This window comes from Physella acuta, unplaced genomic scaffold, assembly GCF_028476545.2.
Source record: "Physella acuta isolate Inbredline_101_S28 unplaced genomic scaffold, ASM2847654v3 ptg000860l, whole genome shotgun sequence".
Lineage (NCBI taxonomy): Eukaryota > Metazoa > Mollusca > Gastropoda > Physidae > Physella > Physella acuta.
In genome coordinates, this window is record NW_026732377.1 from 63,559 (window position 1) to 88,743 (window position 25,185).

The 25,185-nt window shown below is 36.0% G+C and overlaps 1 protein-coding gene and 1 long non-coding RNA gene across 2 annotated transcripts; both read left to right on the forward strand.

The window, feature by feature from the left end:
- Positions 1 to 1,046: 1,046 nt before the first annotated feature.
- LOC131952210 (endoglucanase 4) lies at positions 1,047 to 24,941 on the forward strand. The gene is made up of 17 exons (XM_059314780.1): positions 1,047 to 1,051; positions 2,037 to 2,217; positions 2,444 to 2,564; positions 3,025 to 3,111; positions 3,589 to 3,630; positions 3,930 to 4,087; positions 5,073 to 5,179; positions 5,499 to 5,593; positions 6,098 to 6,268; positions 11,410 to 11,594; positions 12,880 to 13,039; positions 19,718 to 19,829; positions 21,029 to 21,179; positions 22,113 to 22,257; positions 23,168 to 23,333; positions 24,035 to 24,225; positions 24,782 to 24,941. Exons 1-17 carry the CDS (start codon positions 1,047 to 1,049, stop codon positions 24,862 to 24,864), a joined length of 2,160 nt encoding a protein of 719 aa, XP_059170763.1. The 3' UTR covers positions 24,865 to 24,941.
- On the forward strand, positions 13,588 to 16,628 carry LOC131952208 (uncharacterized). Its single transcript, XR_009388520.1, has 3 exons — positions 13,588 to 13,745; positions 15,973 to 16,034; positions 16,477 to 16,628. It is a non-coding gene; the product is annotated as an uncharacterized LOC131952208 (long non-coding RNA).
- Positions 24,942 to 25,185: the final 244 nt, after the last annotated feature.

Sequence of the window (25,185 nt, forward strand, 5' to 3'; positions counted from 1 at the left end):
GGGATGTAGCAGGTTTTTCAGAAGGGATTGTTTGGACTTCATTCTATTGCTAAATAGTGCTCTTAAATAGACAGGTATTATATTATTTTTTATCTTTCTCTCGTAATATTATATATATATACATACATACATACATACTCACACACACACACACACACACATAAATAAATAAATATATATATATATATATATATATATATATATATATATATATATATATATATATATATATATTTATATATATATACTATATATATACTATATATATATATGTATATATGTATATAGGTATATGTATATGTATATGTATATGTATATGTATATGTATATGTATATGTATATGTATATGTATATGTATATGTATATGTATATGTATATGTATATGTATATGTATATGTATATGTATATGTATATGTATATGTATATGTATATGTATATGTATATGTATATGTATATGTATATGTATATGTATATGTATATATATACGTAAATATATATGTATATAGGTATATGTATATGTAAACATATATGTATATAGGTATACGTATATGTATATATATACGTAAATATATATGTATATATGTATATATGTATACGTACACACTTATATACGTATATATATATATATATATATATATATATATATATATATATATAAATATATATATATATATATATATATATATATATATATATATATATATATATATATATATATATATATATATATGCGTGTGTGTGTGTGTGTGTGTTATGGTGAATTAGAACATAGAGGTGTAATTGTAATGAAACCTTTTTGATTAGAATGTTTATTTTTCTCAAGATTTAAAGACCATCTTTTTTTTTACTAATATAGAAACACGAGTAGCAAGCACGCGACGAAGACATGACACAGAAGACAAACTAGAACTTGTTTTGGTTTTCTAAGTTCACGGCTAGCCTGCTGATTGATAAGAAGGTCTTGGAGAGTACGATAGGACTTAATTGACAGCTGGTATATCAGCCAGGATCTAGCTAGTTGTATCGCAGATTGGATTGTTTTCATAATGAGGTAAGACGTGTTTTGTTTACATCCTAGGTAGCCGTGTGAATTTGACGTAGTCGTAGACGAAATATTCAAATCTTTTGGTATATTGTTTTTCTTGGACTCAATTAGTAGGCTGTAATTAATTACGATTTCTCAAGAGAACAAAAAATTAAGTATTTGACTAGTAAACATCGTGGATACATTGACAAATATTGTCAAGAGACAGATTTTATTTTATGAGCGGTAGAAAAATGCATGGCACATTGTGTTAGCGTAGGTTTGATACAGCGTTAATCTTCACCAGCTGTTCAGCAATTGTTTTATCCTAGAGTTCTAAGAACTAAGTGGTTGGCTTGGGTTATGTGGCTCAGGAAATCACCGATTGTTATAACAGTAGACTTTGGTGTCGTCCATAAATGACGTCACACCTCGTAGGGGGAAGGGGGATGGGTCCGTAATTTTGTGACGGTGTGTTGAGGGGGGGGGGGCAGATTGTGCGACGTCACACTTTTAAATTATAAAAAAAGCAATGTTAGAAAACGAATTTTAGACGTTATTTCGCGTTTTAGAAAACTGTTTTAATAAACTGTAATAGGAGTTGATTTAAATACTCTATTTTGACAGAGTTCAGACAACATTTTAGAAAAATATCGAATGTTTTAAAAGAAATTCAACTGCAATTTTGAGGGGGGGGTGGTGTAGGCTGAGGTGTGACGTCATTTTAGGGGGGGGGGGGTCTGGTTTTTTGTGACGACGTGTGACGGGGGGGAGGGGGGGAGGTAAAAATCGTCCAAAAAAGCGTGACGTCATTTAAGGATGACCCTTTGGTAACGGTCCGGATTAATTTAAATCTTAAAAGAATATTCTAGTATTCCTGTAGAAACATCATTTTCTTAATAATAAAACTTTAAATTTAAAAAAAAAAAATTGTTAGACAATTACGTTAATTTTTTGAGAGCAACGACATTCTTAATTTTGTTAAACCTTGATTTTTTTACTCTCTGCTTAGGTTTCTGTTTGGATTGTTTTCATTGGTTCTCTGGGCGCAGGTCACGTGGGCGGATGTTGACGTCCCCGTGACCAACCATTGGAATGGAGGTTTTCAGGCGCAGGCGTGTTTTGACATCACACAAGAGCTCCACGAATGGACGATAACTCTTACCTTTGATCAGAAAATCAACAGTCTAGAAGTAATTATATATATATATATATATATATATATATATATATATATATATATATATATATATATATATATATATATATATATATATATATATATCTAGCCATATGAAAATACTTACACACACTCATACACACAAACATTTTACATGTTAGTATAAATTTAATATATGAATAGTATTATATAGCATATCTTTTTATACAGAAACTTTTTGTTCTATTTCTATCGATTAGGTGTGGGTGGCTGACGTCCTTGAGGTCAAAGACGACGGCAAGGTCTATGTCCTCCATAGCAAGACGTGGAACCAGGATGAGCACGTGGGAGATCACCTGTGTGTTGACATGCTCGGTCACGGTGAGTATTCTAGTGTCTCACCTGTCTCAACCGCCTCACACCTGTGTCCCATCAGCCATTGCATCTTGTGAGGGAGAATTAGTTAGAGCTCGATCTAGCTTGAAAAGCATTGGTGATGTATTTATTATGATTTGTTTGTTTAAAAAAAATATCATCTCATTAACCTTATACTAATATACAGTTATCGTTTTGAATCTTATGGTGGGGGGGGGGGGGGGGGGGGAGTGGAGTTTGTCTGTTTCTGTGACCTTGCAATATGATGTATAGTGCTCAGCGGTCTTAACTTTCCCTAATGTGTGTCAGGTACCGATTAGAGCTGGGTAAATACAGACACGTCCTATATGGACTCAAGCCCTGGATCCGAACCCGAGACAGAGGGTTAGATCTCGTATGCTCTATCACTCGACCACTCGATACCCAGTTAACACATGATTGACTTTTGTTGTTAATAACTGATCAGGTGACGGCGACATAGTCCCCAAACTGACGGCATCGCTGAATGGTGTGGTAGGTGGTGGTGTTGTTGCCACGACAACGGTTATTACAGGTACGTTTTTTTAGTTACAAAATATTAGTGATACATGTAAGTTTCTTATTTTGACTCTCAATAAAACAGGTTATGTATGCAATTTTGTTGTTCTATATGTGTCAATATAACAGATTATTTATGTAGTTTTGTTATATTCAATATCAAAGTAACATAAAAATAACAGGTTATATTTGTAATTGTGTTGAGTGTCAATATAACAAGTGATACGAGTAATTTTGTTATGTTGAGTCTCAGTATCACAGGTTTTATGACCGTGTTGTTGCTGTTCATGTATAAAGACTCCCGGTATTATGTTGGAGTTGTTTATTACTGTTTGTTTGATGTGAATATAAGGAGACTAGGTTATAAACGATTGTTGGCTGTAGTCACATAGCATGATGTCACACACGTCAGTGTGGAGACATTTATTTAGGATATATATATATATATATAGTGTGGGTACACATAGTTTAACCTTTGACCTTTCTCATACAGCCGCGCCAGGTGAGACTCTACCTACGATCACACCCAGACCAGGTAAGATCTTAGTGACAAAATGTAGTGACAGATGTACACTTACAATATCAATGGTATTTAATAAATGATCTAACTGATTTTTACACGCCAATTGAAGTAACTGACAATATATATATATATATATATATATATATATATATATATATATATATATATATATATATATATGCGTGATCAAAGAAACATTGTAAGTCAAATTATGAAGAGCGTTCACCAAAACAAATCTCATTCGATTATTGCATTTACAAAATATGAGCTACTTCCGCAAATGATTCTAAAATTTTAGAATGTTTTTCCAGTGGTTCTTCCCTCTGGTGATGGGGTACACGCCAGTCTTACAGTGGCTATAAATAACCCGGACAACATCCAAGGCTACTTCGACTTTGATGTCGTTGAGGACATCTTTGGATGGGTCATCAACATCACCTTCAGCAAACCTATCCGAAATATGATGAACGTGAGTTATCGCAGTTTTTTGTATAGACCTACAGCTACTATTACTATAGGAGAGTAGTTTTTCTAATTTGGGACGGAGTGGCCTAGAGGTAGAACGCTAGACTGCTTACCCGAAAGTCTCGAGTTCGAATCCATAGAACACCAATGAGTCCACTTAGCTCTGATGGGTACCTAACTTATGTTAAAGAAAATAAAGATCTTTCTCTTCATATCACGACTCACGAGGTCACAAAACAGGTGAACTCTACTTCACCTGCCCCGTGGGACTGTCGGGATAAAAAAGGACCTTTACTAGTTCTCTTATTCAAGTATGTACCACAACTGGGTGGACTCAGGGTGTCATGCTAATTCAGCCGTTAAATTAGTACTTACACCGACTACTTCTCTACCAAGCCGTCCAAAAAATACATAGGATAGTTACAATCGAGTTTTTGTCGCTGTAACAGCTTTTAATTTCAATGCGAGCACCTAAACCAATCAGGTTTAGTGTTGGTGGGGGGGGGGGGTAAGAAATTGAGTGAGGTTTATGTTAGGATATGGTTTAGGGCTTTGCTTGACAATAATCCAAGTTATCTTTCTTTCAAGTTAATCTGCTGCAAGTAATTTAACAGCCGTTTTCAAGACAATCCCATTAAGGTGTCATTATAGGAAACTCGTATTAAATACACCGGTTCCCCTTATTTCAATTCCCTGACCCCGGGCAGAAGAGGCTCGATAGCTGGGGACAACAACTCTTCTAGGAGAGACAACTCCAAAATCAAACAACTGCTGCCTTGTATTTTGTTCTTGGTTGGTCAAAGGCTATGGAAGCAATTCCAAAAAGAAAATCAGGCTGAAATCGGAGTAAACTTCCTATATGGTGCATAACCAGTTGACACGTATACTTAATTGTGATGAAAGGAATCTCTTCCAACATAAAAAAGCTATGAACGAAGAAGAAATTCCCTGACCTCACACTCCCCCACCCCTCTCCCCCTGTTGTCCAGTTCGAGGTGGGTGATGTCCTGTCCCACTCAGCAGACGGCTACAACTGGCTGGTGGTCAACCGTCCAGAGCACGTCTCCTACCACGCTGGTTCCAAGCTCCACCTCAAGTGAGTGGTTTCTTTCACAACACGAATTATCAGGCCAGTAATTCGATAGTTATTAGGATTGGGGGGGGGGGGGGGGGGGAAGGGGATGGGGGGGGGGGGGAAATAATCTCTAACACTAAGTAAATTTAAAAAAAAACGTGTATGCACTTTTATTAGGTCGAAATGGGGATTTTATAGTTGGCAAATCTTAAAACCCAATCATTTTGTTTTTCTGATATGTGCAAGAGAATGTATGAGCAAGCAAAGTTTTTACCAAAGAAAGAAAGTTCATTTTTTTTTCAATTTTTAAAAAAATAATTGTTTGGTCTCTTGTGATCAGGTTTGACGCACAGTACGGGGGTGGGGGTGTGACTGGTCAAGCTGTCCTGATCAACTTGGGTAAAGATAACATCACTGTCCACGAGGCGCCCAACAGTAAGTCTAGGGATACAGGCTACACGCATTAGGCTACACGCTACAGGCTACTACATGCTACATACTACAGGCTGCTACCAATAGGAAGCTCATTAAACAAGTCGCATTCACTTTGGTCTATAAACATGTCACTCGGAATTTGTTCAAACATATTATGTGAAACAAAGCACATGTATATTTTCTTAAATCTATTACATTACTCACCACTCATTTTATCCATCTCAACATCCATATAACTCTCTCACTCTATCTCTACTTCTCTTAACGTCATTTCTCTGAATCACCTCTCTTCTGAGAGTTTTTTCTCTCTTGCTATTTCTTGTTCCTCTCTCTTTGTGCCCTATCTTAAACTCATTTTATCTTTTATCTTTTGTATTCTCTGCTTCACCTTATCTGATTACCTCGCCCTAGCTTCACAAAAAAAGTATAACCCATACTAGTGTTTCTATTACATTGTGTCCACATCGTTTATTCACAAAATTAAACACTGTTTTTTGACCTCAGCCGACAACTCCAAATACAACTACAACGACTTGCTCCAAAAGTCCATCCTGTTCTTTGAGGCCCAGCGGTCAGGCAAACTACCGGCCACCAACAGAATCCCGTGGAGGGGCGACTCGGCTCTGGGGGATAAGGGCAGTGCAGGGGAGGACTTGACTGGGGGATGGTATGACGGTAGGTGGCGCTTTCTGATTTCTCATTTGTTGTCATTAAAAAAGAAAAGATGTTTCGATAAAAATCATTAGTCCAACTAAACAATAATGATAGTTTAATAACAAATTTCAACTCATTAAAGGACGATAGTAAATAAAAGAATGGAGATATTTTTCGTATATTTTTCTTATCCCGATGAAGACTCATAGCCACAATGTATGCTGTATTGTTACTTTGGCTATATTGTTTCTCTTCTAAACTTGGCGTGGTTATGTGATTCTCTTCTATACACTGTACTGCACCTGGGGCTGTGTATAAGACTGTGTTTGTGTAAATATGGTCCGTAGGTCTTCGTCGTATTGTGCAGAGTGGTGACATTCAAAGGCATCGGAGCTGAAAAAAAACCATGTAATGACCATTTCCGTAATTAAGTAGTAGAATAGGCTTATCGCTAATCAGCTGCCTAATGACGTGACCAGTAAGGTTAGTTAAACCTCAACTGTTGATGGTGACTTGCATCGTGTTGCTGTTGATGGTGACTTGCATCGTGTTGATGTTGATGGTGACTTGCATCGTGTTGCTGTTGATGGTGACCTGCATCGTGCTGCTGTTGATGGTGACTTGCATCGTGTTGCTGTTGATGGTGACTTGCATCGTGTTGCTGTTGATGGTGACTTGCTTTGTGTTGCTGTTGATGTTGACTTGCATCGTGTTGCTGTTGATGGTGACTTGCTTTGTGTTGCTGTTGATGTTGACTTGCATCGTGTTGCTGTTGAAGGTGACTTGCATTGTGTTGCTGTTGAAGGTGACTTGCATCGTGTTGCTGTTGATGGTGACTTGCATCGTGTTGCTGTTGATGGTGACTTGCATCGTGTTGATGTTGATGGTGACTTGCATCGTGTTGCTGTTGATGGTGACCTGCATCGTGCTGCTGTTGATGGTGACTTGCATCGTGTTGCTGTTGATGGTGACTTGCATCGTGTTGCTGTTGATGGTGACTTGCTTTGTGTTGCTGTTGATGTTGACTTGCATCGTGTTGCTGTTGAAGGTGACTTGCATTGTGTTGCTGTTGAAGGTGACTTGCATCGTGTTGCTGTTGATGGTGACTTGCATCGTGTTGCTGTTGATGGTGACTTGCATCGTGTTGCTGTTGATGGTGACTTGCTTTGTGTTGCTGTTGATGTTGACTTGCATCGTGTTGCTGTTGATGGTGACTTGCATTGTGTTGCTGTTGAAGGTGACTTGCATCGTGTTGCTGTTGATGGTGACTTGCATCGTGTTGCTGTTGATGGTGACTTGCATTGTGTTGCTGTTGATGGTGACTTGCATCGTGTTGCTGTTGATGGTGACTTGCATCGTGTTGCTGTTGATGGTGACTTGCATCGTGTTGCTGTTGATGGTGACTTGCATCGTGTTGCTGTTGATGGTGACTTGCATCGTGTTGCTGTTGATGGTGACTTGCATTGTGTTGCTGTTGATGGTGACTTGCATCGTGTTGCTGTTGATGGTGACTTGCATCGTGTTGCTGTTGATGGTGACTTGCATCGTGTTGCTGTTGATGGTGACTTGCATTGTGTTGCTGTTGATGGTGACTTGAATCATGTTGCTGTTGATGGTGACTTGAATCATGTTGCTGTTGATGGTACTTGCATTGTGTTGCTGTTGATGGTGACTTGCATCGTGTTGCTGTTGATGGTGACTTGCATCGTGTTGCTGTTGATGGTGACTTGCATCGTGTTGCTGTTAATGGTGACATGCATCGTGTTGCTGTTGATGGTGACTTGCATCGTGTTGTCGTTGAAAAGATCCGGACAGTTATCCTCAGAGAAGTCTAATGTGACTGTTGGTCCTGAAAGGGATGGGCCATAGATGTGCATTAAGCTGCTAGGGCCGTAACATTTGCGGCTCATCTCAACAGCTTACGCCAAGAGAATCCAATAAGTGGGCGAATCACCCATGTTGATGTTGTCTATATTTGCATAAAGTCATTTTGGTCAATATAAAAAGCAGTGTTTTATTCCAGACTTTTTTCTTCGGAGGGGGGGGGGGGGGGGGTAGACTTTCTTCGGGGGGAGGGGGGGGGGGGCGGACACTGTTAAAAGTATATATTTTCTATATAAATTTCATTTCGTTCGGGGGGGGGGGAGCGGTTGACTTTCTTCGAAGAGATGCTTGGAAGAAACTCTGATAAAAAGTTTTAAAATTCCCTTCTTTTTTTTTTCTTTTTTTTTTTAACTCTAAAATATTTACTTGTGAGTTCTTAATACACATGCAAGTACAAAGTAAACCAGTGATATGGTTTTTTCTAAGATTTTATGCCAACGAGCCTGGCAAACGAAAAGGGCTTGTCTGTTTGGATGCTGTATCATCCAGTGTTTCTTCCAGACTTTTTTCTCCGGGGGGCCACTTGAAATTTTCGGGGGGGGGGGGCGGTAAACTTTCTTCGGGGGGGGGGGGGGGGCGGACACTTAAAAGTATATATTTTCTATATAAAATATATAAATTTCATTTCGTTCGGGGGGGGGGGGCGGTAAACATTTTTCGGGGGGGGGGGCGGTAAACTTTCTTCGGGGGGGGGGGGGGGCGGACACTGTTAAAAGTATATATTTTCTATATAAAGTATATAAATTTCATTTCGTTCGGGGGGGGGGGGGGCGGTAAAAAAATTTCGGGGGGGGGGGGGGGGGGCTTCGCCCCCCCGAAGAGATGCCTGGAAGAAACTCTGGTATCATCGAGAGCCAAGTGTCCAGTTAAGGGCATGTCTCGTCCAGGTTCCTGGAGCTCTTGGCTCTATTCAGAACATTTGCAGTTTTAGGAGATTTAATGTCCTACTAATTTGTTTTTTATTTCGCCCCAGACGTGTAATTTACAGCGTCAGTTTGCCTTGTTATGTTCGCTTTAGTATTACAGTTTTCATCATCGGCTTGTGAGGACTGATACAGATTTACAATAGTAATACTACTTTCTTACTTGTAGCCTACGTTCATTCATGTAAGATGGTTTACTTATACATACCATTCATATTATGCCCTTTTAAGCACTTGGGAAACAGAAGACTGTTCTAACGTTAATTTACTCGTGGGCTGGTCTAGTGATGATTAAGACTGTCTTAATTAAAATTAATTCTTTATTTATTGTTTTATATACATTTTTTTTAGTTAAGTGAGAGTTCTCAGTGAATATTTTAGCTCTGCTTGAAATAATTCTTCGACGACAGTTTATTTTGTAAAGTAAAATCTGTAGAACGTGCGAATTGCCTACAATGTTGTTTATTTTTCTTTAAATTACGAAATAATTGGAAAAGGTACTGTCTTTCTTAATTCATAATTATTTAAAGTTATAGGTAAGGAACGAAGCATTATTAAACTAGTTAATACACATCCACAAAATATTTTACTTTATACAATAAATGAATAGAAAATAACAAATAAACAGTAATATGTTTTAATACTTACATAATTCTATATTAGTTAGCGTATACTGGTATAAATTGTGAGTCGCCTCCCTTACTACAATTTAAATGTATGAATGGAAAGTACATAAAAAAAAATATTAATATTAGTTGTAAAGAAAAATATTTCAGAAACTAATCTAAACAAATAAAAACATAATAAAATTTTTAAAAATCAACAAAATACGCCACACCGAAAACATTTAACTACAATAACACAATATGAAATTTCGAAATGTAAAATAATAATGTAAAATGTAAATAATTACTAGCTCGTTAAAAATTGTGATGAAATCTTAAAAAACTACGATTGTATAGAAAAACATACAGCTATTTTTCAACTTCGATCTTATTCATCGTAAACTGGAAGGGAATTTACTTCAACACAATAAAGCAGTGGCGTAGGCAGGGGGGGGGGAGTTAAGGGGGGTCATAACCCCCCCCCCCCCCCATAGACCCCTCGGTATATATATAAAGTATGAGGGGGGTGCAAATCAAAAGTTTGAGGGGGGGGATGCAAATCGAAAGTTTGTCCCCGGGTAAAAATGTGAACCCCCCCCCCCCCCCCCAATGAGACGATTAAGTATTATGTGTCAGCTTGCTATGTGCCATATGGACCGTTGATCCGATTTCAGCCTGCTTTTCTTTTTGGATTTGTTTCCTTAGCCTTTGTCTACAAAAAAAAACCCTGCAAAGTAGCATTTTTTATAATTTTGGAGCTTTCTCTCCGAGATGGGTTACTACAGCCACATCTGCCCGGGGTCCAAACTCGGGATTTTTTGGAATTATACACATCTTTTAAAATATGTCTGTTTGATACTTTGTTTGTCAACGTGCCTTGACAGACTTGAACCTGTGGAACAAACAACTGCAACATTTTTTCCAGCGTTCTCAATTCTGTTCGGTTTCTCTTCAGTTGGGCCCTGGTGAATCCACTATCTTTTACTTCTCTTTCTGTAGTCCTCCCGAATGTTTTTATTTCCCCGTGGATTCCAGTCAAATGCCTGCTTGGCGAAATTGTCACTGGATCAGTTTCGTGTCGTGAATGTATGCGAAACTTAACATTTGTGTTGCTGCACAAAATGCCCATAACTTTCGCGATGTCACTTTGTTCAGCATCTTGTGTCGACGACCTCTTGTTTAAGCATAATATGTAAGGCCCTCTGGTGTTAGCACCTTATGTTAATGCTCTTTCACTTTAGCAAATTATGTTAATTCCAGTTTGGTTTTAGAACTTTGTGTTTTAATACCCTTTAGTTTTAGCCCCTTGTTATAATGCCCTTTTGTTTAAGCACTTGTGTTAAGGCCCTTTAGTTTTAGCCCCTTGTGTTGTCCTTTTCTTTTTGCACCTTTTGTTGATGGCCTCTATGTTTTCAATATGAATAATGAGAATGTTTCACCAACTTGTGTTGCAGCTGGATACCTTATGATAATTGCCTTAAGTTGTTCCGAATGTTTAATGAGAATGCTTCACCAACTTGTATTGCAGCTGGAGACCTTATGATAATTGCATTAAGTTGTTCTTAATGTTTAATAAGAATGTTTCACCAATTTGTATTGCAGCTGGATACCTTATGATAATTGCCTTAAGTTTTTCTTAATATTTAATGAGAATGTTTCACCAACTTGTATTTCAGCTGGCGACCTTATGATAATTGCCTTAAGTTGTTCTTAATGTTTAATGAGAATGTATCACCAACTTGTATTTCAGCCGGCGACCACGTCAAGTTCAACTTCCCCATGGCCTACTCGGCCACCATCCTGGCCTGGAGTTACCTGATGTACAAGGACGCCTACGTCTCAGCTGGTCAGGCGGACTACCTGCTGGACTGTATCAAGTGGCCGCTGGACTACCTGCTCAAATGTCACACTGGTCCAGAGGAGCTGTACGTACAGGTGAGGATGGGGTGAAGTTGGTGGGTGGGTGACCTTGGGTCACCTTGGTGGGTGGGTCACCTTGGTGGGTGGGTCACCTTGGTGGATGTGTAACCTGTGAAGATCTATAACCTTTGTTGTGTGCTGTTCTTGGGATGTGCGACCGTGTGAGTTGTGATACCTTTTATCGATATTAAATCCAAAGCAAAAAGGAGCTTGCAAATTGCAACTAGTACTATCATCACTGAAATCTAGGGCCCTAAATGTTTGCTAAATTTTAACTTGGTAATAAAAACGGCACACGACCTAATAAGTGCGTTCTTTTAAGTGGTTAAAATGAAAGTTTTTTTTCTTGTATAAATAGTGTGCTGTCTTGTTTGGTATTTAAATAAATAGCTATTTGGTCCTTTGTGAATTAAATTAATCCACTTTTTAGCGCAATTTCCATTCTGGAGAATTGCGTTTATTAACCCGTCATTTCTGGATGTATGAATGAATGGATGGATGGATGGATGTGTGTCCGCAGCTTTAAGTCGTATCTCCTCCTCAACGAAGCAATATCGATGACTAGTTACAAAAGCAATTATGTTAAGCAAGTTACGAGGATGAACACAGGCCATAAAAATTCCGGGTTTCTTTCATGGATTTCCCGGAAAAGCCATAAAACCTCGAACAAATTCAGTTTTTGCTCCATATCTCGGCAACCAGACCACTTAGCGACTTGAAACATTTACCAATCGATTCCTGCCATAATTTAAACCAATATTGCCGAAGAAAGTTTTCAAAAATATCCTTTCGTTCGGTCACAAAAAATTAATTAAGAATTTTTAAACTGAGCGTCTTGTAGGTTTTTAGCGCAAAAGCTGAGGATCGAAAGGATTTTAATGAGCGGAGGTTCGAAAGGATTTTTTAAATTTTTCCCCTTTTTTTTCGACTGATACGGGAGGCTACTCTCCCCTTTTTTTCGACTGATACGGGAGGCTAGTTTCTATTTTGTTTTGAATTATTAAAACTACTTGTGTTGCATTATTTATTTGCTGAATATATGATTTATCTCGATTTAATTTACTTATTAAATCAAACTTTATTTTTGTACCCTATTAATAAGCTGAGGTTCGATATAAGAAAATTGCGCTAAAATTGTCACTAGACTTTTTAATTAACTTGTTTTCCACCAACAAATCGGAAGAGTCTTGGTCATGAACAACATAGTTTAGACATAAATGTCTCTAACACTAATCAAACGTAACTCAGCCAAATACATGCTAGTACCCTAACCCTAACCACTGGTCCTTTCACTGGGCAGGTGGGGGACGGCGGGGCTGACCACGGCTACTGGGGACCACCAGAGCTGATGACCATGGCACGGCCAGCCTTCAAGATCACCACCAGCAAGCCTGGCAGTGAGATCTCCATGGACACTGCAGCGGCTTTTGCTACTGGCTACCTGGCGTTTAAGGACAAAGGTCTGTAGTGTGGCTACTTAGCCTTTACAGAAAAGGTATTCGTAGGTTATGTTGTATGTGGTATTTGTTACTGGCTACCTGGCGTGTAAGGACAGAGGTCTGTAGTGTGGGTGTTGTATCTAGCATTAAAGTACAAAGACCAGTGTTGTAACTACTTGCAATCTATAGAAAATATTTTATTATGTTATTAGGTGAGGCTGCTTAGCACCCAAGGTCTAATGTCTGTAATGTGGCTGCTGTCATTTAAAGACAGATATCTATGTCGCTAAGTGTCGTTAAGGTGATGGTCATGGGTAATGTCACAACGCGTGTCTAATATCTATCGAATTCAATGAAAAATAAACCGGGAGTGATCTCCCCTAAACTTTCTCGAATATTTTTATATAAAATAACAGGGGAAGGGAACTCGGGCTATAGAACTTGTAAGTTTATCGTTCTTTCTCGCGTTAATTCGTGTCTGGTTAGCCAGGGAGAGATAAAAGTTTTCGAACTAAATCAATTGTTGTGAACCGGGTTTCCCACTGATAACAAAAACCCCCTAACAAAAAACATGGCGGCTATTTGTTAGTAGGTCCCGCTTCAAGATTTCAAAATCATCAAACGTTCCAGAAATGCAACAACTGTAAAAACTTTCAACGCTGTTTTGTTCATATGGATGGGAACAAACACATGTGTATGCATTTTTGAATATAAAAGTTTTGTGGCGGTAAGTATATCTATATATATAATTCTCCTCTTCGAGCCGTTAGAAAACAAGCTGCAAACGCTCTCCCTACCTCCCCACCCCTACATGGTTTTAGTGAGCTGTGTTCACTCTAAATGTTTACAAGCAGAGCCAACGATTTTAAACGTAGGGGGGGGGGGGGGGGAAGGAAGGGGGGGGGGTTATGGTCCTTAACGAGCTACTTATAGTGTTTTAAAGAAATATTTTCAGTGTCAGCGTTGGTACTGTCGAATTCACAAATTATGAATTATTGAAAATTAGAAACAACTAAATAGCGGCGTATGTTATGCCGCGGGCCGGCTCGTTGATTTTATTTCTTTTGTTGATAGTTTGTCCAAGGCTAGGGGACATTACTCTGACTCTACTCAGTCTTTGCTACGAGACTTAAGATTCCCAGACCTAGATCTAGATCTAGATTTTTCTAGATCTAGATTCTAGAATCTACCTACTAAGATCTACATTGCTTTAATCTAGTTCTAAGAGTATAAGTTCATGAATTAGAATATATTAGTTCTAGATCTAGTATTTTAGTGATCTAGATCTAGATAAAATATTAAAAATATTAAGAAAAGGATGACGGTAAAAACTAAAACAACAGGAAAATGAGGATGACTTCCAGTCTCACTCAGCCTACGACTACGACTTACTTATTAATCGAATCTAGAATCTAGATCTTTTTCTAGATCTAGATTCTAGATCTAGATATTAGATCTAGATATCTAGAACTTAGACAACAATGTTAATGTTAATAGACCTAGATCTAGATCTAGATCTAGCTAGATTACTGAACTAGACTCTAGTTAACTCTAGTACTGATTACTCAGTGATTACTGTTTAATATTTTAGAAGTAGGCCTATTAACATATATTAGTTATTAGAAGTAGCTTGTAGATAGATGGCTAGATAGATAGTATTACTAGATCTAGATCTAGATAGAGATAGTAGAATAGATCTAGATTGCAGATGGTAGTATGGTCCAGTATGGTAGGCCCTAGATCTAAAATCTAGACTAGATCTAGAGAATCTAGTAGATCTAGATAGAATCTAGATCTAGATTAGATCTAGTTTAGGTAAAACCTACCCTAGTTAAGTTTAGTAAGAGCTAGTAATGCCTAGTAAGGCTAACCTGTTTTTAATTTTAAATTAATTTTTTTATATCTAGAATCTAGACTAGATCTACTCTAGCTATTTACTAGATCTAGATCTAGATCAGTAGCCAGTAGAGTGATTAGAGTAGTAGTAGAGTGTAGTGTAGAGTACTGTAGACTATTGTAGAGTGTAGGTACTAATAACTAGACTGAAACTAAATTAGACTAGAATCTAGGTCTAGAATAGTCTAGATACATTTAGGGCTTACAGACTTATCAGACTACAGTGTTGCAATGAGTAGATCTAGTAATATATAGATTAAATTTAGTTTGAAATTGTTACAGTAGTGCTACTACTTTTCTAAGTAGTAAGTAGTGTAGACTACTAGAAGAGCAAGATGATAGATCTCCATCAAGCTACAATAGAGTTTAGTTAGTAGTTAGTTAGTCATAGTAATAGTACCAAAAGCAGTGTAAGTAGCACAGTAAAAAAAAGGTATTACTAGGCCATCTATTATTGTATTAGGCCCTTTTATTTTTAGCAAGTTAAAGTTTGGTTAAGTACTAGTCTTCTAGCAAGTTGCCTAGTAGTAAACTTATAAACTAGATCATGTGTATTAGTACTATTAGACTTGTAGGCTAGTCTTGTTAGTCTAGACCAGGGACTATAAAATCTACAATTGATAACTTTCGGCCTTTTAGTATAAGCCTAATTATTCATGAATTACAGGGTACAAAAATTAATAAATTGGTCAGAGTCAGTATGGTTACAGTTAGCTGTTAATAGAATTAAGTTTTAGATCTATTGACTACAATTTTTAGTTACAAGTAATGAAAATGAAACTAATAGTTTTGTAATAGTTAAGATATGGTTAACTGTAAACCAGATATTTTAGTTTTTAAGACAAGCTAAGTAGATAGAAAACTGAACCTTTACAATAAATTTAACTTTCTATAAATATAAATATATATATATATATATATATATATATATATATATATATATATATATATATATATATATATATATATATATATATTAATATCTCATATTAGTTAAATAATTATTTTAATATAATATATGGATAAACTTAATAATTTATTATATTTAAATTCCCTAGGTACTTGGCAAGCAATTTTCTCACACTTTACTGTGGCTATTGGTGCTGATCTTGAACTAAAGGTGAGCTGAATTTTTTTTTTTATAATAAGCCATTTTTCAGCTTAAGCCCAAGTTTTAAATCGATTCAGTGTTCTAATTCTTAAAGAATATGTTGCTACTAAGATTATATACTGTAAGTATTAATATGTATGGCTTGATAGTGGGACTGTCAGACAGTAGCTTTCACATTTCTATCCTAAAAGATAAGAGTTCAGATCCCTGGTTTTAGTCCTGGTATGATGTCCTAAGTCTCATGAGTACCAGCTCTCATGAGTACCTGGCTCAAGATAGGGAAATTAAAGGTGGCTGGGTATATACCTCTGAACACTCTAATTTTACATGCAAATGTCACAGAAACAGGTGAATTTTAATTCAACTGCTATATTGGCTGTCTGTTTTAATCAATGATTAATTTTTTCATATTACAGAAAGTTGTTAAAAATATTATTTATTTAATTTCTAGGTAAATGGAACAGCATGGATGTGGATTTTTAGACACAAGGAAGCTGAATTTAACTTTTAATGAAGAATTTAAATGATGATTGTCCATGAAAAGAAATATTAATCATATACATTGTAATGCTGTATTGATGCATCTTCTGTTTTAAGTAATTAAAAAACTATCCATTTATGAAATTATTTTCATTTTTTTTTTCAATTTTAAAACTGTAGTTCTGTTTTGTTATTTGAAAACAATGATGAAAGTATACTGAACTGCCTTTGAGATATTAATATAAATGCTATTGTTTATAGTTTAATTCTTTCAGAAGCAACTATATTGACATCAAAACTGAATCTTTATTGTACACTAAGTATAAAAGCTTACCCGCAAACCAGTCCATGTCAACAATTTATTGACATTCAAACATTAAATTTTTTTAAAGGTGATTTTTCTTAAATAAAACAGACTACTTTCATATGGGATAAGAAACATTTAATTTTGAAATTGATTGGTTTATTAAATTTTAATGGAGCTGAAACTAAAACACTGGGTACAAATTTATTATTACTTTGTTTCTCAGAAAATTGCAAATTTTGAACATAAGAACTGTGGGAAGTAGGCAATGATGTTAAAATATCTCTTGAAACTTGAAGAAATTGTGGAAGGTTTAGAGATAGAAAACAACATTTCAGAAGATGATGTTTGAAATAATAGTAAAATATCTTTAGCAATTGTCACTGAATAAATATTTTCATTAGACAAATCACATTTAGATATAGAAGAATAAGGTATGTCTTCAGATTTTCTTATCAGCGAAGATCCTGGGTGATTCTCTTTGTTACCATCGGTCAAACAACAAGCCAATTCTGGAAAATTCATTGGGTTCTTTGCCTGGGCAGCTAAATATATTTAAATTAAGTTCATGCAAGGCTTTAGAAACATCAATTGGATAAAACTCTATAATTTTATTAACTTTTTATTAATATCAGCTCCAAAGGAATAATATAAACAAGTTACACATCATCAATAAATCAAATTTGCAGATATTTCCATTTCACCAAACTTTCTCTAAGTCATAATATATATTTTAAATTCATGGCATTTTGTTAGGCTAGATATGTTGACTTTTATTTACCACAATAATCTGATTATATAAATTAGGATTACCCAGCTATCATACATTCTTCTTTTTACTGCCCTCCTTGATGAGGGGGAGGTAAAAATCATCATAAAATGTGTGATGCAATTTACAGATGAACCCTCTCTCTCTACCCCTCCCCCCCTATATATACATATATATGTATATCTACATAATCTCTAAAATCATGTTGGTACCTCTACCTGTTTGAATGTTAGGCCCCTTTCCTTAAACTGTTTCTGTGTGGATCTTCTCCATGGGGGTCATCTATAAATGACGTCACGCATTTTTTTGACGATTTTTACCTCCCTCCCTCCCCCTACACATCGTCACAAAAAGCCAGACCCCCACCCCCTAAAATGACGTCACACAGTACTAGATTCTAGATCTAAATTACTACAGTTGCCTACACTCTAGATTTAGTTCTTAAGTTCTACAACAAGACTACACTAAACTTCGCTAGATCTAGAATAATCTAGATTCTATATATAAATTGATATTGAACATATTCTAGTCTACCTGTCTTAAAGTAAATAGCCTATTTAGTAATTTAGTAATTAATTCCACTCAACTACACTGTAAAATAAAAGAAACTAGATCTAGAATCTAGATCTCTAGACTACTCTTGAGTCTATAAATTAAAAATAAATCCTGTATGTCGTATGTTACTGTCTAAGTCGGAATTTTCAAGAGGGTTTTTTTTTAAGTCATAGATCTAGATATAGAATTCTAGATCTAGAAATCTAGACTCTAGATCTAGGCTATATATATTTATTAATTAAATTAGGCTTGATTTCAGATTTACGATTGAAATCTTTTAGGCCTATAAATATCATATTTTATATAGATTATAGATGTATTATTATTATACAGGTTGTATTCTAGATCTATCTAGATCTATATAAAATATAATATATTTGTGTGTGTGTGTTATTTTAAACTTAATTTACTTAAAACAACTTATTGTCGGAGTTTTTTTTATTCCAAAAACGAAATAAGATTTCATAACTTAAAAAAAAATAAATAAAAAATATTCTCATTTGGTTTGAAAAAACAAAAAAACGCCAGCTGGCAACTACCGGAGCGAGAACTTGGTAAGCTACTTTAACAACTTACAAGCCCAATAGACATGATTTTTAATCCATTTTAAATACTTAAAGTTTTAAAAATAGAATAGAATCTCGTAGACAAAAATATTGCACACCAAGTGAACGCTAAATAAAAAAGTGCATAATAGTGCGCAATATTATTAGTACTTTAAAAATTTACATTAGTTTTTTGAGAAATCGCAAATAGCGTAAATTACTACTTTCGTTCAACGGAAATGACTCAAAATTTAACAGAAGGTAGAAAATTAGATCGTTTACTTACATGTGAAATTTCGTTTATCTATCTGAAATAGTACTCAAGTTATGGGCTTTTGAAAATTTCAAAGTAGGAAAAGTACCACTTCCGTTTATCGGAAATCGCTCAAAAGTTGATACGGATCTACGATTTTGATAAAATACTTATATATGACATTTCATCAACCTAGCTGTAACGGTACTCAAGTTATCGTGTTTACACACACACACACAGACACACAGACAGACAGACAGACACACAGACATACGGACAAGATTGCAAAATTATGTTTTTCCGTATCAGTGAGATGTAAAACGTCGAGATTTGTAAAAATCTCGAATTTTTTTTTTTTTGCACGATTACAATACTTTCTCTTTACTTCGTATATACGAGAAAGTAATAATCAGCATAATATTTAAGTTATATGCAACATTGCATTACTAGATTGTGAGTTATGCACTCGTACACAAACAAAAGTAATAATTTCTAAAATAAATTGTTAGACACGTACAGTAAAGATCAGTTTGTGGTAAGATAATTGGATACATGCACAGACCAAAATTTTTTTTTTTTTAAAGTTTATATATATATATATATATATATATATATATATATATATATATATATATATATATATATATATATATATATATATATATATATATATATATATACTTAATTAGCCTGATGGTAGGGTTAAAATTATTTGTGTATTGAGTTATAGTTATAGTATTGTCCTATAGTTTGTATCTCATTGAAGATTGTATGTTTCTTGTGTAGACCCGACCTACGCTGCCACTCTTCTCACCCACGCCAAACAGTTGTGGGACTTTGGTATGAAGTACCGTGGCAAGTACAGCGAGTCTGTCAGTGCTGCGGCAGGTTTTTACAGGTGAGTCGCTACTGCGGCAGGTTTTTACAGGTGAGTCGCTACTGCGGCAGGTTTTTACAGGTGAGTCGGTACTGCGACAGGTTTTTACAGGTGAGTCGCTACTGCGGCAGGTTTTTACAGGTGAGTCGGTACTGCGGCAGGTTTTTACAGGTGAGTCAGTACTGCGGCAGGTTTTTACAGGGGAGTCGGTACTGCTTTAGGATTTTACAGGTGCTTGTAATGTATACAGGTGAGTAACTCGCTCCTGCTGCAGATTTTTACAGGTGAGTTTATAGAGGCAAAATTATTTTTCTTTATTTATTATTATTAAAAATTTCAAAAAAGCTTTAAAACAAGACTTTGTAATAGCTTATAATGAAATAAACCGGTAGTGATCTCCCCTAAACTTTCTCGAATATTCTTATATAAAACAACAGGGGATGGTAACTGGGGATATAGTTATGATTTTTAATCCATTTTAAATACTTAAACTTTTAAAAATAGAATAGAATCTCATAAAAAAAACATTGCGCACCAAGCAAACGCCGAATAAAAACGCGTATAATAGTGCGCAATATTATTAGTACTTTAAAAATGTAGATTAGTTTTTTGAGAAATCGGAAGTAGCGTAAATTACTACTTCCAGTCAACGGAAATTACTCAAAATTTAACAGAAGGTAGAGAATTAGATCTTTTACTTACATGTGAAATTTCATTTATCTATCTGAAATAGTACTCAAGTTATAGGCTTTTGAAAAATTCAAAGTAGGAAAAGTACCACTTCCGGTTATCGGAAATCGCTCAAAAGTTGATACGGATCTACGATTTTGATAAAATACTTATATATGAAATTTCATCAACCTAGCTGTAACGGTACTCAAGTTATCGTGTTTACACACGGACAGACACACAGACACACACACACACAGACATACGGACAAGATTGCAAAATTATGTTTTTCCGTATCAGTGAGGTGTAAAACTTCGAGATTTGTAAAAATCTCGATTTTTTTTTTTTTGCACGATTACAATACTTTCTCTATACTACGTATATACGAGAAAGTAAAAACGTATTCAATTTTAAATCATTTTTTTTAGTTGAGGACAAAGAATGAATTATTATGAAAAATTATTCCTTTTCTTAGAAAACCGACTATTATTCTGTTTATGTATGACACTTTTTTTTGGGCCTGTGCTAATGTTTTCCTCTGTTCACACAGTTCCAACAACATAACGGACGAGCTGTGTTGGGGATCACTCTGGCTCTATCAGGTGACCAACGACACCAAATACCTGGACGAGGCCGAGAGATACCTGGACCACGACCCGGCCTGGGGGATGTCTTGGGACGACAAGACCATCGTTAACCAGGTGCGAAAAATAGGTTTCACTTCCTTTGTGGTGATGGTTCAGTGGGCTAATAACCTCGTGTTGTGTTTGTGTATAGAAAAAAATATGGTGTGCGGAAAGGTTTGAGTATAATGGTGTCATATAGCTGCCCAAGTTTACATTATAATTTATTGTTAGCAATGTTTTAGCAGAATTAATAAGTTTAATTGTGAACGTTGGGCCAAGAGTAAATAAATTGTAAGTACCATTTAGGACTGATGAAGATAATCCATTGCGTACTATAGTTATAAGGTGCTTGCTAGAGTTGTCTCTCGTTTCATTTGACCAATGGTTTAAGAGAAGATTGAGTAAAAGGTTTGGTATTAAAAAAAAACGATACTTGAATGAATTACAAATTGTTAAACTACTGTTAGTGATTGGGTCCAGGGACAAGGAAACTGTTTCTACTATTTAGTGATAGCATCTGTACGAAGTATGATATTACGTGTTAAAAAAATCAAGAGCCCCTTCCCCTAAACATGCAATGCAGAGTCTTACGCTTGCGCTCCCCCCACCCTGATAACACTAAAGTCATCCCCTCTCCCTCCCCATGTGAAGAGCTCTCTCACTACCCATCCCCAAAAGCACTTACGTATTTTTCCCTTTTTAAAGAGCTTTTGCCCATTATAACATTGCATTTTCATTTTGTAAGGATTTTGCCCCTTATAACACTAAGTTTTCATTTTGTGAAGAGTTATGCCCCTTAGAGCACTACGTTTTCATTTTGTGATTTGTTTGGCCCCTGATCACAAGCACAAATTTTCCCTTTTCTGAATTTTTCACTCATAACACTAAACAGTTTTCCCCTTTGTGAAGAGATTTCTCCCCTGACTGATAATATTAAATAGTTTTTATCTTTTTAAAGAGTTCATTCCCCTGATAACATGAAGAGTAGTTTCCCCTGAACCTCCCCAGATCCTCCTGTACAAGCTGACCAAGAAGGACGTCTACAAGACAGTGGTGGAGAACTCCTTCAAGAACTGGTTCCCCGGGGGTAATGTCCCCTACACCCCCAAAGGCTTGGCCTACAGGCTGCAGTGGGGCTCGCTCAGATATTCGTGTAAGGCTTAAATAGTTAACCAAAGGCTTAAATAGGTAACCAAAGTCTTAAATAGTTAACCAAAGGCTTAAATAGTTAACCAAAGGCTTAAATAGTTAACCGAAGGCTTAAATAGTTAACCAAAGGCTTAAATAGGTAACCAAAGTCTTAAATAGTTAACCAAAGGCTTAAATAGTTAACCAAAGGCTTAAATAGTTAACCGAAGGCTTAAATAGTTAACCGAAGGCTTAAATAGTTAACCGAAGGCTTAAATAGTTAACCGAAGACTTAAATAGTTAACCGAAGACTTAAATAGTTAACCGAAGACTTAAATAGTTAACCGAAGGCTTAAATAGTTAACCGAAGGCTTAAATAGTTATCCAAAGTACTACTCTAATCATTAGCTTCAAATTGTGGTTGAAAATTTTGTAGTTGATGCTTTCGTCGCGAGGTTTTTATTTTTGTTCAATTTTCATTTTCAAAGAATAGTATGCGGTTTATTGTGAAACAGCAATTTAAAAAAACAGTCAAATTTTTTTTTTAAATTTAAGAATACTCTGTAACATTTACTGTAGGGTCTAAGTATTCGACATTTAATCCACCTATATAGCCGGTATTAATACATTGCTTATAAATATAGATAGGTATTGATAAAAAACTATAACATCAACTATATTGAAACTTAGCAATTAGGTCCTATAAAAATTACTTTATTTAATTAAGTCATGTAAGAAAGTAAGTGCAATCAGCATTAGCTTTAAGTCCTTATAAATAAACGAGTAGTCTCCTCTACAAATAAAAAAAAGTTGTTAATTACTTTTTCAACTATTGTTTTAACCTTAACCCAAGCTCCTAAAAAGGCTCTAAACATAACCAAACCCAAAAGCTTGTAATGTAGGATGGTTATCAAACAGCATTCGACCTCTTTCAGCCAACATGGCGATGGCGGCGCTGGTGGCTGCCGACGCCGGCCTTCACCCTGACGAGTACAGGCGGTGGGCCATGTGTCAGATGCACTACGCCCTCGGCGACACGGGGTTCAGCTACGTGGTTGGGTTCGGCACCAAGTATCCACTGAGGCCACATCACCGCTCCAGGTAAAAATGTGTTATTGACATCTGGCACAAGTCATATGGTGACATTTGCCTGACATTTCCAATTGATTTGAAAGCTCGCCTAATCAATTTCCATTCCTTTCCGATAATTTTGCAATTTCCACTGTATATACATATATAATTTACAAATACATAAACGCATGCCCATACCAATACGCATACGCATTCGCACATACACATACGCATACGCATACGCATACGCATACGCGTACACATACACATACACATACACATACACATACACATACACATACACATACACATACACATACACATACACATACACATACACATACACATACACATACACATACACATACACATACACATACACATACACATACACATACACATACACATACACATACACATACACATACACATACACATACACATACACATACACATACACATACACATACACATACACATACACATACACATACACATACACATACACATACACATACACATACACATACACATACACATACACATACACATACACATACACATACACATACACATACACATACACATACACATACACATACACATACACATACACATACACATACACATACACATACACATACACATACACATACACATACACATACACATACACATACACATACACATACACTTTTTTATTATATAACATGTTTGTGTTTATACATCAGCTCCTGCCCCAACCAACCAGCCAAATGCGGTTCTCAAATTATGCCACTGAAAGAGCCCAACCCCCACGTCCTCTACGGTGCTCTGGTCGGAGGCCCAGGTGCAAATGACGACTACACCGACGACAGATCCAACTACGTCAACAACGAGGTCGCCTGTGATTACAACGCTGGGTTCCAGGGTGCTGTTGCAGGTAGGTCAAAGGTCAGCCCTGTGGTGGCTGGGATTTAACTTTAACCCTGTCTTACATGTAGTTGAACTTAATTTGATCTATACCTATCCTGGCTATAAAGTAAGTCCTAACACTAGTCCACAACCCTAAGAACCCTTTCAAAACAGATGGCCCAGAGTGCAGTTGAAGTGGAGTGTATCTGTTTCTCCACCTCAGTCTAGGGCTGGTAAGTAGGTCACCAACCAGTTATACGGCTCAATAAAACCTGCATGAGCCATATAACTGGTTGGTGACCTACTTACCAGCCCTATATGAAGGATAGTGTGGTCAGTCTTCTCTACTTTCAAGTACCCATCACAGCCGAATGACGCACTGCAGTCTCAATGATGAACGTAAAAACTCGAAATTTTCGGGCTAATAATTGTGCGCTTGATTTCACCATCCCATGCCATGTATTATGTATGTATGTCTATATATATATATATATATATATATATATATATATATATATAGATTTAAAACTGAACGCGCTGATTAAAAAATTATTTAAATTTTTTTTACAATTTCTAAATTGCAGCTCTCAAGTCCCTGTACCTAAGGGGAGATCACCCAGAACAGAAAAACAATGCCCGGTGCCCATACACCTCGGGCAGCGGATAATTGTTGACATAATATTTAAATGTTGAATGGCTATTGTTCTTTTGGAATTTTAGCTCCATAAAATAATGTTATACAAATGTGTTTCATTTTTTTTTTTTCTAATTTGATTGAATATAATGTGCATTTCGAGTTTGTATTAATTCTTAAAAATTAGGAATAATTTTATTTTCATTGAAAAATGAATGATTTAAAATGTTTACAGCATAACGTTTAATGACAAATTTTCTAATATATAGTATATATATATTATAATGATATAGTATAATGTTCTAACTACGTGTACAAAAAGTTACATTTGCAGATATGATTAGGCGCGGCGAA